General features: G+C 37.4%; 1 protein-coding gene across 1 annotated transcript; it reads right to left on the minus strand.

Moving 5' to 3' along the window:
• Nucleotides 1-1075: 1075 nt before the first annotated feature.
• LOC135691963 (uncharacterized) lies at nt 1076-11193 on the minus strand. Its single transcript, XM_065209975.2, has 11 exons — nt 10873-11193; nt 9177-9473; nt 8550-8840; nt 7614-7746; nt 6876-7036; nt 5873-6142; nt 5012-5365; nt 4538-4843; nt 3460-3550; nt 2845-2969; nt 1076-2457 (listed from the first exon to the last, which is right to left on the minus strand). The coding sequence occupies exons 1-11, from the start codon at nt 10928-10930 to the stop codon at nt 1583-1585; spliced, it is 2961 nt and encodes a 986-aa protein (XP_065066047.2). The 5' UTR covers nt 10931-11193; the 3' UTR covers nt 1076-1582.
• Between the last annotated feature and the right edge of the window lie 3336 nt (nt 11194-14529).

Genomic DNA, 14529 nt, shown 5'->3' on the forward strand with positions numbered 1-14529 from the left:
TTATAAAATGGCTTTGAAAAAGCAAACATTTGAGTATACTAAAGCATTACCATCAAATATTTTATGATCGTTTATCCATACCAAATATTATAAATAATTTGACATAATTAAATTCTATTTTTTAGAATTGTCGTAAAGACACAAGCAAGGCTCTCGGGTAGATTTCGATGGAAGGGGTGTCATTTTTAAGTAGATAGATTCTAAAAATGCTAGATAAAACGACAATCGGGCTCTACCAATTATCCAAAACCTGTCGCCATTATAGTTTTTTGCACAATCTGGGTTTTCCGGTAAATGCTGCCTGATATCAGAATCGCATGTTTTAGCATATCCCTTCCAGCATTAGAAACAAAATTTTCCCCCAAATTGAGCACCCACCTCGGTCTCTCAGATAAAAAAACAACTAAAACATTTTTAACAAGAAATACGTTTTCTGGGAAGTGTGTGGTTCTAAGAAAATCCCCCCTCCTCCTCCAAGAAATTCTTTCCTAACATGCTGTTATTGGTAGTGAAGGACACAAAGACCTTTTTAGCAAACTGGGCTGTATAGAAGAAGCAGAAACCAACCAAATCATCTTTTCAAGAATGTGAATTATTCAGCTAAAAGGAAAGCTATTATTGGCTGGAATCGTTATATTCAACCTGATAGAAGCCGAGCAAACACGAGCCAAATAAGCCTTTTCTTCTGCAAAGTTTTGGCATCACTGATATTCATAATCCAGAATACCTAATATTTCGTATTACAAAGAATTACAGAAACAGCAATTTACTTCCATGCAAATATGTTGAACGCAATTTTAGGCAGTCTTTCCACTAGCCTGGGTTAAAACATATCCGGGTTAAAAGTTATCCGTTTCTGCGTCGCGTTCCCACTAACCCACTTGAAAAACGAATAAAAACAAAAAACGAAACAAAATTTTCAGTTGTGTTTTTAAGCGTAGCCGTTTACGTTTTACAATAAACTAAAAATAAATTTTGTAATTTCTTTTAGATAAATTTTAGAACTTAAAATCTTTTAGAACAACTGAAAGTTTGAAAACGGGTTTCAAAGTGGGTCAGTTTTTACCCGGGTATCTTTTGACCCACCTTCAAGTTAATGGAAACGCCGAAACCCGGATAACTTCTGACCCACGTGCAACAACAGCAACGTTTAAGAATTGAGATGGCGCCGAAAAGCAAAAAACAAAATCCTCGATGTCGATTTTGCTTCCGTTGGCCTACAACGATGGAAATTGAAGGATTTTTGATGCAGATACTGATTTCTCTTACAACTTTTCACCCTGGATACATTTTAACCCGGCTTAGTGGGAACGATCGAAGAAAAATGGCGTTTCCGAATTAAAAATGGGTCGAAGAAAAATGCCGTTTCCATTAACTCACTTTAAAAACGGATAGCTTTTAACCCGGATATGTTTTAACCCAGGCTAGTTGAAAGGCTGCCTTAATTGCAGGAACATGATTGGGCATGCGTTTCGAACAGTTAATTCGCCATGTAAAAATTTTTCAACAACTAAAGAGAATCTTTACGATATCACAGATAATTGAGAAATGTTTTCTCCATTATGTTCCAATGTCAGTCTGTCTAATTTCCATTCATTATTGCCAAATATGCAGCATCGTCTGATGTGATTGGTTGATATTTCATTGCCGTTGCGCCATTCTCTGCGGCTCGGTCCTCTCCATTCACTCCTTCGCACGCCGTCATGTAAAGCGCGGAATCGGAAACAACCGAGTCAATATTCGGTTTCTGATAGCGCTGAGACTGGCTATAACTCTTTTTAAAAGTTTCATTCACAGGATTTGGTTGAATGTAATGCGATGTGGCATATTCTGCATTCCGGTTATTATGTCCCTCGCTTACGGTCTTCCGGGCACGCGGCTTAGGCGAGACACGTGGTGGTTTAATTGAAGCTTGCGGTTGCAAATACTCTTGTCCAATCTGTACATTTCCTTTTAAACCGGGGTTAGCCACGGATTTGTCTTCCAGGACATGGTAAAGAGGCTGTTGAGGAGCCCCTTCATACAAATGAGGCTGTGAGTTTATGAATGCAGCATGGTTAGCCACGACACAAGAAGGATGATATCCCTGATGATTAGACGGCGAATCGTGTTCTTTTTGCAGCTCTTGGTAGACTGGCTGCATCGTACCACAGACGGATTGGTTTTCAATTACATTGCCAGAAATACTGTCGCAATTTGCTACCGGCATGTATTGTTCCTCCTCAGGGACAATAACAGCATATGGGTGCCCTTGAAATAGACTCTCTTCGCTTTGGTCGCGTTCAAACTGCAGCGATGAGTAGGTTTGGTTATCTGTTGCAGTTTCTGCTCCAAGTGCTGTATAATTGTCTTCACTCATGTTTTGATTGTAGGAAGCATAACGTGAGTTTGTTTTTGTGTCAAAACGTGGAATCACGTCTGGAAAAGGTTTACGGGTAGAGCCGCCATCGGAATTTCCTGCAATCGAACAGTAAGAGGGTTTTCTGCACCTAGTAAGCACTTTTGTTTTAAATTATTTCTAAACAAGCATACTAGAAGCATATAAGAAAATGATAATACTATCCAGTATTCAAATTTGACAATTCATAATTTGACAAAACAACTTCTGAATACTTTTTACCAGTCTGTCATAAAATGCTCGAAGCCGTATAGGCAAAAGCTATATCCGCTTCGGTGCCTAGGATAGGACTGTTCTAGGTTGCAATGCGTATTGAACTTTCTATTGAAAAGATTAATAATGGCCTTAAAATAATTGAATACATTTTTCATTTCGATAGACACCATAAAATTTTCTCATGTTCACGAGATTCGCTTATCTGTTTTTTCTAAGTCTTTAAGATTTACCTCGAAGTGTAAAACAAGTTTCTTGTGATCTTCCATCTTTTGAAACGTTGCTTCTTCCATTAGCACATGTTTTTTTGTTGGCGAAGAACGATCCCTTGCTGATATTTCTCTGTGATTTTTGTTTTCTAAAGATTAACCAAATCATATACAAGCAGTTTCTATAACGTTTGCCATTTGGTGAAAAGTCTGCAAATAGTCCTGCAAAACTGTTTCAATTTTCTATTCCAAACTCAAAGCATACACTACTTTGATAACAATATATGCTGAAATGACTTGATATCAAGATGATTTAGCAAATTGTTACAAAGTGGTTTCTTCGAGTGGAACTTTACTTGAAAATATGCATGTTTTCGTACTGTCTCGTACTCGTAAAAGTTTAAGCTTCAAAGCCAGTAACTAAATTAAATTGGCTAAATGGACTATGGCTAATAAAAAAATTAACTCAGCTACTTGATAATATAATAATCTTACTTTTGTATGCCCACCTTTCACCTTTGGCCTGTTCAATGACCCACAAACTTGCCCTATGACCTTAATAACTTCTCAAATCTGCGAAGGTATATAGAATATCTAACATGTTTTTACTATAAATTCTGAAATTAATATTTTACAAACCTGTATAATATAAAAACAATTATAAGAATAACAATGAGGATGACAACAGTAACAGAGACTGCAACTGCAACTGTGACGTCGTCGGATGAGCCTAATTAAGAATAAAAATTGCTATTTATACTTAGTCATTAAATGTTAAACAGTAGAACAATAAATTTTATAACAAAATTATAAATTGCAATTCATCAAAATCATAAGAAAATCATTAACAACTTTTTGATTGACAGGGCCGAGGCGATCTTTGATGGTGTATTGCAGAATTTTTTTGGAATGTAGTTGAAATTTATATTTGTACAGAATCAACTATCAATGAAGGCAGCCAATGATAAATAAACGTTACAAGAATAATTAAAACAGGGCCCACGCCATCGGGGGAGGGCGGAGGGGCCATGGTCCCTCTACTTTTTTACGAAGAAAAAAGTTTTAAAGCTGCAGTAAAAGGGGAAAAAGCCTCGGCCCCCTACTTTTGCCAGCCTTGCTCCCCCAACTTTCAAATTCGTGACGTAGTCCCTGTAAAAGCCATCAAATTTTGAAAGAAAAGAGAGCAACATTGAAAGAATCTTTTGAAAAAATGCCAAGGCAGTCAAAAAAAATAATTGATTTGTGAAGAACCACACAAAATTTGATAGAACTCTTTGGAGAATCTTCACGCAAAGAGTTTTAAGTAAGAAAAATCACCAAACGAAGAATTTTAAAGCTTGGCATTCATGGCCGCCGAGAGCCACGTCTACCTCAGGGACACGCCCGGTGCTTTGGTCCCTTATTTCTACCCAAAGATTTGAATTTAAAATGCATAGAACTTTCTTTATTTCCTTTAAATTTATATTCAGAAAGCATTGTTGAATTATTCAGTACAGATTTGATTTGTTTTTCTAAAAATCATCATATTATTGAGGGTCACGCTTTAACCAGAGACAGTTTCATTACAAGTGGGCCCTTCCTGTTTACGGAGCCGAGAGCAATTGTCCCTTTGCCCCCTCTCTTGGTGGGCCTGTCCTGGAAACGAACAAAAACGATCACTTCTGAGGGCGTAAGGACAAATTATATGAAGATTTAACATAAAAATGCGAAAACATACTTCTATTTCTTCTGTGTTTTTTCGGTTTAACCGTAGTTGCATTCGTGTTGCTGGTGGACCATTTCTTGTATTCCGTACTTATAGCCTCTGTTCTTGTTGTTTTAGGTTTCTTTGTCTTTCGCACTTTGCTTGTTGCTGTTATGATGCTCGTCCGAGTGGTTGAAATTACATTGGTTGTGGTTCCCTGTGAACTAGGCTTTGTTTTCTTAGTAACAGTGCTTGTTGCTATTTTGGTACTTGTTGTTGATGCTGTCGTACTTGGCGCTCTGCTTGATTTCGATGTCGTTGAAGGTACAGTTGTTGGCACTAGGGCGAAAAAGTTGAATTCAAATGCTTGTGTTGAACAGCTTCGTTTTAGATTACTTAATTCCTGAAGCTGTGCGCAAAAAGGAAGTCTCTTTTGCCTTTTACAAAATAAACTAAGATAAGATAAGCTGCGAATGCCTACCGATAGATCTCTGTACTTTCTATTACCTGTTACATTTGGGCCATAAAGAAGTTTGAAGCTTCCCTTGTCAAGGTCCGTCTTTTGTCCTTGCACAAAAACAGTAACATACGGACCATGAGTAGATACCAGTCCTTTTGGAGGTGTATTGGAACAGAAATGCATGCCAGTGGCGACAGTCATCTTCACTGTTCCATTGTAAATAAAAGCGAATGTTGTGTCGCATCTGCCATGGAAGATGAAGTTCGTAAAGTAAAATTGCAGCGGAGATGGTGAAGACGACTGAATAATCCAAAAGCACTGTATACTGCTTGTTTGAAGATCTTTCGGATAAGCAAACGAAATTTCTCCCTCATTCTTATTTAATCTTTCCCCGCAAGCACCTTGAAAGTAAAATATGACCTTCTTGAAAAAAAGTAGTTAAATAGAGAAATTTCAGAGACACTTTGCCAGGAATGCAGTGTCCAAGTGACGGGGGAGTCTAGTTAACAGAAATTTGAAGTATCATTTGACCTTTTCTTTCTCTAAGTATCAGATAATTTTGTCCACCACCCTTATAAAAAGATCCAATATTCCATTTTACTTGGCTTTAGTGTTGTTAAGAAGTAGTTAGAGGACAAGGAAGAACAGATAGGAGTTTGAGTTGGATGGCTGCAATGAATGAACCTGACCACCTAGATGAAAATTGGCTAGAAATATCCACCTTGCTAAGTTATTAACGCTAGAAGAAAGAATTCAGGGAAAAGAGTAGATGTAACTCTTTTTTAACTTTCTTTATACCATAGTTTGGTAAAATCAGTGGTGCGGCTCTATTATCTATAGGCCTGTGTGTTCTGCCACCCCCGGATTAAGTCCCGCAAAATTCATGCAAAATATTATATTTGCTATACCGTATGATATGACCACTTTGACAGTCCTTGTCAGAGCGCCCGCTTGGTTGCGATAAACAATTTGGTAAATGCCTTCGAAAGCGCGGCTGTGGTGCTTTATCAAAAGCCTATTATCCCGTCTAACTTGGTAGATTGTTGTATCTTCAAGTATCCGCTCAGCATTAGTGTACCATTCAACCAAATCTGTATTTTCCACAACACCTGATGTTACAAGACCATCTGAGCCAAGAGTTAAGATCTCAGAGGGTGGATCAACAATTTTCGGCTTTCCTGTCGAAAGAGAAGCAAAAAACAGTCCATGAACCGATTCTATGTATAGTACAATACATTAAAAGAATTAGGAAGGGATATAATTTTATTCTACAATTTGTCCATATCTGACAGTACGGGATACTGTAATGTAATGTAATGTAATGTAATGTAATGTAATGTAATGTAATGTAATGTAATGTAATGTAATGTAATGTAATGTAATGTAATGTAATGTAATGTAATGTAATGTAATGTAATGTAATGTAATGTAATGTAATGTAATGTTATGTAATGTAATGTAATGTAATGTAATGTTATGTAATGTAATGTAATGTAATGTTATGTAATGTAATGTAATGTAATGTAATGTAATGTAATGTAATGTAATGTAATGTAATGTAATGCAATGTAATAAACAAAGGAATCAATGAAGGGAGACGTCTCTGGATATCTCAGCACTACCTTTTCCCAGGTTCAGATCTCTTCCTTGATGTTTTACGTATAATAAAGATTGTAGTAGAAAATAAATATTGGCTTGAATGATACATCGCTGGAAATTTCTTTTGAGGTACACGAAGAACAGAAGTATCTTTTGCATTTAACATGCTCGCAAGATGTCATTACTGTGCTTCGGTTCCCTGGTCAAAGACTTCGCTTAGAGGACATTTCATCTAGAACAGTTTACTTTACAAAGTGTAGATCTACAGCTTCATCCTGAAGAGATTTTTGAAAACAAAGAGATTTTACGCACCAACCACTTTCAGGAAAAAATATGCTTTGGGATCTCCACTGGTATCAACAACACAAGTGTAGGTCCCCTCGTCTTGTTTCGTTACGTTGCTTAGCTTAAGCTGCCTCGTTTCACTTCGCCTCCTTCTAGCCTTGTCTTCCCAATGGAAAACTAATGTATTTCTACAAAGCGAGTGACGTATTTTGTATTAAAGACAATAGATAACATTATTTCCCACATAGTCGCAACGTACATGAAATATGATAAAGATTGGATTACCTAAATGGTATATTTCAAGTATGTGCCAATTACAAACAACATTGTAACTTTTCTAGTCCAAAATAGTATGTCTGATATTCCGGCATAATGTAAAATCAAAAAGAAATATTTGAGAATTCAAATAAGTAGAAGCACATAATTATATATACTAAAAAATATATTTTTGTAGACTAAGCAAAACATTTTATTTTTCTGCTTCAGAGAATCAAAGCTGACATATGCGGTTAAGACAGAAATTCATCCTGACACTTATAAATAAACGAAACAGCTTTTAACAACATACAAATCAAAATAAGCAACATTCAGAAGAACTCAGAAAAAATTTGACATGCAAATCAGGTTTTAGCAAAAATTGCAGAAGCTGAGAAGATGCATATAGAAATTCAAGTAGTCTTTTTTACAACCCATTCCTTACCAAAAAGAGATTTGAAAAAAATCACCGTGTTCCTAAATTAAAGCTAGCTAAGATATGAAACATACGCGCATCTTTTTAACACAGCTAGACAATCCATTATGACATTTCCACCTTCAGGTACTGTGAAGTTTGTTGTTGTCGGTAGAAAATTTAAAGTAGCTTCCGGACATCTAAATTTCCAGTTATTCGATAAGTATTCTGTGAAACAAGCAAACTTCTTTAGCAAAAACAAGCATTGCAGTAGAAAGTGTGTAAGACATGGTCCAGAAAAGGCAGAATACATCCTCTATACTCTACCGTATTTCTCAAACAGAAGCCACGCTCGAATAGAAGCCGCGCTCAATAGAAGCCGCGCTCGAATAAAAGCCACAGATTTTTTTGGAAAAATAAGAGAAGAAGCCGCGCTCGAATAGAAGCCGCGCTCGAATAGAAGCCGCTCTCAAATAAAAGCCGCATATTTTTATGGAAGAATAAGAGAAGGAGCCGCCCTCGAATAGAAGCCGCATTTCTATTAGCACTCTCAGTCTTGAAATCTGATATCTTTAGGTAAGCGATATTGCATAGAAAAAAATAACAAAAGTATTTTACGTGATTCTTGACTTTCACAAAAGGAAAGCATAGTTTTGTATCACAGATATGCCAAGGCTTCTATTTGAGAAAATACGGTAGCCACTTTAAAACTATCTCGATATAAACGGCGGGTACATTAAACACTTACTAGAAAATTTTTTTATAAACGGAAATAACTACAAAGGCCGGGTGGGATACCTCAATTTTCCACTTAAAAATTGGTAGCAACAATTTTATTCCTTTTGTCAAACTTTCAAACTATTAAAGGAGGTAGGCCCAGAAAAACTGCGTGGGGTTCTTAATGGGCAAGTAACTCAATAATCACCCTTCTCCCAAATGTTTATAGTCTACCTGAGAGAACGATATTTGGTCAGCAACCTACAAGGAAACGAAAGCCTCAATTGTGAAAATGGAGGAAGCAAAATACGTACCAATTATATTGATAGGACCAAAAACAACCTGTCTGGTACCGGTATATTTGCCCCTTATCTCTAGCTTCCCGTAGTATGTATCGTCAGCCGCCATTATAGGGCTCATCAAAAGACTTCCATTGGAGGTTACGTACGTAGATCTTGGATCAGGAGATTTGCAAGTAGTTGTTGACTTGCTGCACAGCAGCCATGAAACTGTGACTGGTGTGTTTATTTTCAAATGTGGATCATAAATGTGATAGCCACCTTCCTTCACTTGAACTGTCGATTGCGTTGCAGCCATTGACAATTCTAAAAGAAATATATCAATGTTACTAAAAACACAATTTATCTGTTGTTGCATCAACACCAAACAGGATAGTGGCCAATAAAACATATAATGTGAGACAGAGGACAAATCTGCACAGGGGTTTCAATTTTCCAAACAGATACCAAGTTGTATTGTTAAAACAGCTTGTTCGAAAACGGATAATACATTTTAAAGATGGCCTCTCTTCCAAGTCAGTATTTACTTAAAAACGAGTTCAGATTGAAAAGTAGTCAGGAGAAGATCACAAGGCTGAGTTGTGGTTGGGTTATTTTTAGTTATGAGCAATTCACAAGTGGAATGAATTGTGACTGTGGTACCAGGTTTTTCCAGTTTTGCTTGCTGGCTAATGAGCGCCCCATCAGTACACTGTGCAATGCATCTATAGGAGCCAAAATCCGAGCGTTTTACTGAACTGATCACGAGACTGCCTGATGACGTAATCTCAGCTCTTGGCATCTTGCTGATATCCATGTAAATATCATTCTTCTTCCACATGTAGTTGATCCGCTGGGGAGGAACTGTGACTGCGGAGCATCGAAAGATGGCGTTTTCGTTTTCTAAAGCCACTAGACTCTTGGGCTCCTCCGTGAATTCAATTTTTTGCACAGCACCATCTGCACAAAAAGGAAAATTTGTTCAAGATAAGATGCATTGCAGGGCAAATAAAAAGCAAGGTGGAATTAATACAAATTATTGAAAGAACAGCACCTTTAAGATCATAACTTGAAAGAAGGACATAAAGAAATCAAAATTGCAGAAGTTTTGCTAAAGAACATCTACGAAACAGCGCTGTTACGAGACATGGCGTAAGTCAACGTGTCGTACCATTTTGTCAGCACCTCAAGTGTTTTGAGTCTTAACAAGCTTCCAAAAATCGAACATGAAGAAAATCTTCTCTTCTTCAAACAAAAGAAAAGCCCATTCTTGTTTTAATGATTTAATTTTTGGTCAAGGTGGTGTAATATTTTGGACAACGTCTTTTAAAACACTGGGGAGACCCAAAGGGTCTGGCAAACAAATATTTTTTAACAATATCAGTTAGGTGAAGGGAAGTTTTAACATTTTTTAGTCTCGAATTATAGATTAAACAATACTGTCGTTGTCGACGTTAAATGTTTAACTCTTTCTCACTCTTTCCATTTCAAAATTTAGAATGCTCTAATACAATGACAACACTTTCTTTTTAAAAAACAATATTCTGATTTGGATGAAATTTTGAGTGTACGACCCATAGCTAACCGTAGCCCCTCCTGCTTTTGCAATAAAGCTTACTGCAACGCTGCCAAAAAGTGTCATGATTTTCAGATGAACACTTCGCACATCTATTCTGTTCTGTGCGAAACTGCTAATGTATTTGCACAATGCAAGGTGATTGATAGATTTAAACCAGTGAGGCCCTTCCAACAATTAGGAAAAAATCTAGGGCCTAAATAGCTATATTCGTTCATAAGATTTAACTCGTTGAATTTGCATACCATTTTTCATTTCCTCCCAAAGTATTACTACTTCCACCTTCCCCCAGACAGTGGCGGCGCCAAGGGGCTCCAATTACCCCCCAGAACAATATTGAATGTTTAGGATAATATCATGATTAAGCCTAACCAATTTCCTATTTCTTGCGCCGGTTTGGGAAAACCAACATTGTCCCCAGGAAGAGAGGGGGGTGATGTTTTAATTTGCCCTTGAAAAAAATACGTAAGCTACATTAAACTATAACGTGGTTTTCTTTTGTGGTCCAACCGTGGGCTCCGAAACAGGATATGAAAAGTAGGAGAGGGCAAGGGAAAATTTAACAACCATAACAAAAAATTTGGAAATTGATTGAAAGTGATAAATTGTAACGCTGAAAACTCAAAAACGAATATATAAAGATGTTATCTGCCATCGCTAGGTTCCTTGTCAGTTCAAACACTAACGCTTAGGCCATTCAGCAGAGGTACTTCCGCAATAATTCCAAAGTCTTCACTCGCATCTTAAGACGAAAATTTCAATGTGACATCAAAGGTAACTTACCAGCAACTGCAAAAACAAATGTAGTTACAAATATAATCACAAGAGTTGATAACAACATTCCGCATTCTTCACAAAGTATTAGCAAAGAGCTTGAAAATCAGCTGTAGCATGGATTCTGTAACTGGCGATCAAATTTTAGTGACGACAACATGAAAACACGCGACAGTCACTGCTTCGTGTTTGATGTTTAGCAGTTGACGTTGATGTTCTTTTCCGCTGTCCTACTTGTCTGTTAAAGAGCCAGACCAACTTGGTTCTGGTTTATAACATGCGTACCATAGGCGTAAACTTTGGGGGGGGCCTGGGGCTTCAGGCCCTCCTGACGAAAAGCGAGGGGGGCTGAGCCCCCCTGGAAAATAAGTAAGCGCTTTACCAATTTTTAGATTAGTTTGTTATATCATTGGTTTCACGCATAAGATTTGTTGCATTAGATAATTGTGTTTACAGCAAAATGAAGTATGAAATTATTGTGAACATAAGGTCAGATCCAACTCGAGGCCAATCCTTCAGAGAGGCTGGAAGCATTAGAGAAAAGCAACGTGCGATCTTTGCTGACGTGATAATAGCTATGGACAAATTTGTGTCTGTCAATTGATGAACTTGTTGACACCTTCATATCATGAAATGCCGTGAGAAAGAGTACATTTCGGGTGACTAAATAGAACTCATGACCTCACTCAACCTAAAGAAACTGATTATAATTTAAAAATAAACTTTCAATCATTTCATTTGTGTGTTTCTTCTTCCTCGATAATGAAAAATGCACGGAAAAATCACCTTTAAGCCCTTAGTTAATCCACTTTCTATCCTGTGACATCAGTAGCTGCTATTAGGAATTGTCATTAATTTTTTGAGCCCCCCCCCCCCCCCTGAAAAATGCAAGTCTACGCCTATGATGCGTACACACGCAACATCAGTGCGGGGCACACAGAAAGGGGAATAATCGGGACTAAGCTGTCCTGCCTCTTTCCCTCCCTTCTCTATTCACATTTGGAACGCAGGAACGCCACCTTTGAAGTTTGTAAAAAGCCCGTTCAAGGATTTTGAAATAGATATATCACATTTGCAATGATCTTCCCTCCCTGACGTTGCATTCGGTAAATGCAACGATGATTGATGCATAGGTTTAGTGCAAGGTTGAGTCCACACAAATCAGTTTGAGTTGTAAATTCCCCATTCTTTTCAAAATAAGAGTTTTTTATCGTTTTTTTCTTTTACTTTTTAAATAGTGTATGAGAAAAGGAGAACAAACTGTTTAGATACCGATTTTGTTTGGTTTATTTACTAACATAATTACATCGATGTGCAATCAGAAAAGAAAGGTCACATTCCTTTCATTCCCCAACTTCTGTCACTAGAGTTTTAGCATAGCACCTCCCCTCCTCGATTTTTCACAATAAACAATAATCGGTTTTTCTGAGAAGCGTCGAATTGTTATTCCTAAGCAGTATAGTATTTTGCTAAATTTTAGCCTTGGAGATGCTTTTTTAGCCCTTCTTCAAGGTAGAATTTCAAAAACTTTCTTTTCCGTCGGACCCAACCTTGGTGGGTCCTCCTACTTCGCTAAACTTTATACTTTGCCGCCATGTTCAATTTTGTGGCATCGTCCTTATCATGTACCAAAAAACATACGCCCCCCCCCCCCCGTGAGATGTAAGTTTTATTGCAAAGCAAAATCAAATTTTAAATTAAAATTAAGCTCACGTCGATAAATAAATATTTCATAGGCAATTAAGTTTCAAATTTGTTTTTATTGCTTATAAATTTATCCTTGGTAAAGAAAAATGTACATTGGTAAAGCTTTCATTAGCATCCTATAGACATAGCTTTGCTTCGAGGTCTGCAGGGCACCACTCAACTTTGCAGGGCAGAAACCCTGTTCACCCCCCCCCCCCCCCAACTTATTGGCCTAGTTACGCCCCTGTTTGTGGTATCTTTGCAGATACTTCTCTTCTGCATCTTGATAATTCACACAACTCGCATGCATGATATACACATTCTTTCGATTTGGTTTTTAAAATTCACAGAAACCATAGTTTGATCTCTTGGCTTCATAACATTTTTATTTTCTTTGAAGCCCGGGCAAAACGACTGGACATTTTCACTGAACTTGCACTGGGCAAATGTCCAGCGTAAATGTTGCGTCGTTTTGCCATCTTGTCCAGTCTTGTTCAGCAATGTTGAGTGTTGTTCAGTTGATTTTGAAGGCAGTCAAAAATGTTCATTGGACAGGATTAAATTTCTTTTTGTTCACTGATGTTGTAGAGAAATGTTCAGTTGTTTTGCCACTCTACTGAACATTGTCCAGTCCGCGCACACGCAATTGATATAATGGATTGGATTTGGCGTCAATTTATTTCCCATTTTCAAATCTTCGACAAACAATCCTAGTAAACCCCGCAAAAGAAATGAAATCAACATTAACGTTCAATTCAAAGAAAAGCAGAAAAAGGCATTTCATTAGTAACGACGAGTCTTCTAAAGAGATTAGCTTCAGTTCCGATAATGAAAGCCATGGCAGAGAGCGGGAGTACGGTGATTGTGATGAACCTAGCAGTCCTAGCAATTCTTGATAATACACTCTATTTCATACGATGACGTGGTTAGGGCTATAAAAAGTGTATTTTCAAAAGTAAAGAGACGCCCTGTTGCCAGTTTTCTCGCGCGCATTCTTCAACAGGGAAAAAATTCACTGGACGATTTTCAGTCGTTTTGCCACCACAAATATTTTCTTGGTGTCCATTCTCTGAACAAGTAAGAAATGTCCGGTGCTTGACCAGTGCAAATGTCCAGTCGTTTTGCCGGGGCTTTATACAGGACAGGCAGTGCTTGCAAAAGACTGCGCTGGGCCTTGTCGCTGTACGCTTCGGACAGACAGTACTTGAGAAAGACTGTGCTGTGCCTCGTCGATTATTTGGGTTCGCGGAGAACCGACAATTGTATTGTTGTATTAGCTGAAAAGTAAATGTTTTGCCTGGAAGGAACTGCATAGATAAAACAAGAAAGATGGTGATTACTCGCTTACTTCGCCTTTTTTTGTAGTTTCATTTTGAGGCAAAGGTATTAAATATAGAGTAAAGGATAGAAAGTAAAATGTTATGAACAATCAAATTGCAGCTGTTTAGGGACTGGGAAGAAAAGGCAACGACTGTCTAAATGTTCTAATATCTATTCATTATATTGGGAGAGGATTTCATTTATTGTCACAATTTATATCGTCCATTTGAAACATAAAACTATGATTCGATAAACTTCACGTTCCGTTTTCTTGCATAATTCTTGCATCAGCATCAAACATTTTGTTTTCTGAATATTAGACTCCGGATACTTTATTCTGGTAGCCATATCTTCGAAACATGTGTTGCACTCACTGAATGTAATTCTTATTCTTGGTGTTGTTGTTGTTATTGTTGTTTTCTAAAATTTTTGTTATATTGCAATTTTCGCTAGATTTCGTATTTTTAAAACTGTACAATTTTATGATTCTGATATTTATCACAAAATTTGAATTTGAATGCTATACAAATATAAATTCCGCTCTGACTGCACAGGATAACAGTTAGACCCTGTCTACACGGGCATAATGGGAAAGATGAAAATTTCGCAGACGTTTACACGTGATCGATCCCAAAATAAACTGTGTTTACACGGGATCGA

Source organism: Rhopilema esculentum, chromosome 13 (genome assembly GCF_057945365.1).
Source record: "Rhopilema esculentum isolate cy_ngs chromosome 13, ASM5794536v1, whole genome shotgun sequence".
In the NCBI taxonomy this organism is placed as follows: Eukaryota; Metazoa; Cnidaria; class Scyphozoa; order Rhizostomeae; family Rhizostomatidae; genus Rhopilema; species Rhopilema esculentum.

What these genes read in the sequence shown, in the direction of transcription:
- LOC135691963 (XM_065209975.2), bottom strand. Translation starts at nt 10,930, where the DNA reads ATGTTGTTATCAACTCTTGTGATTATATTTGTAACTACATTTGTTTTT. An exon ending in TTATGGCCCAAATGTAACAG is followed by an intron (nt 4,844 to 5,011) that starts GTAATAGAAAGT and finishes TTTTCGCCCTAG; the next exon opens with TGCCAACAACTGTACCTTCA. An exon ending in AACTTGTTTTACACTTCGAG is followed by an intron (nt 2,458 to 2,844) that starts GTAAATCTTAAA and finishes GTTCGATTGCAG; the next exon opens with GAAATTCCGATGGCGGCTCT.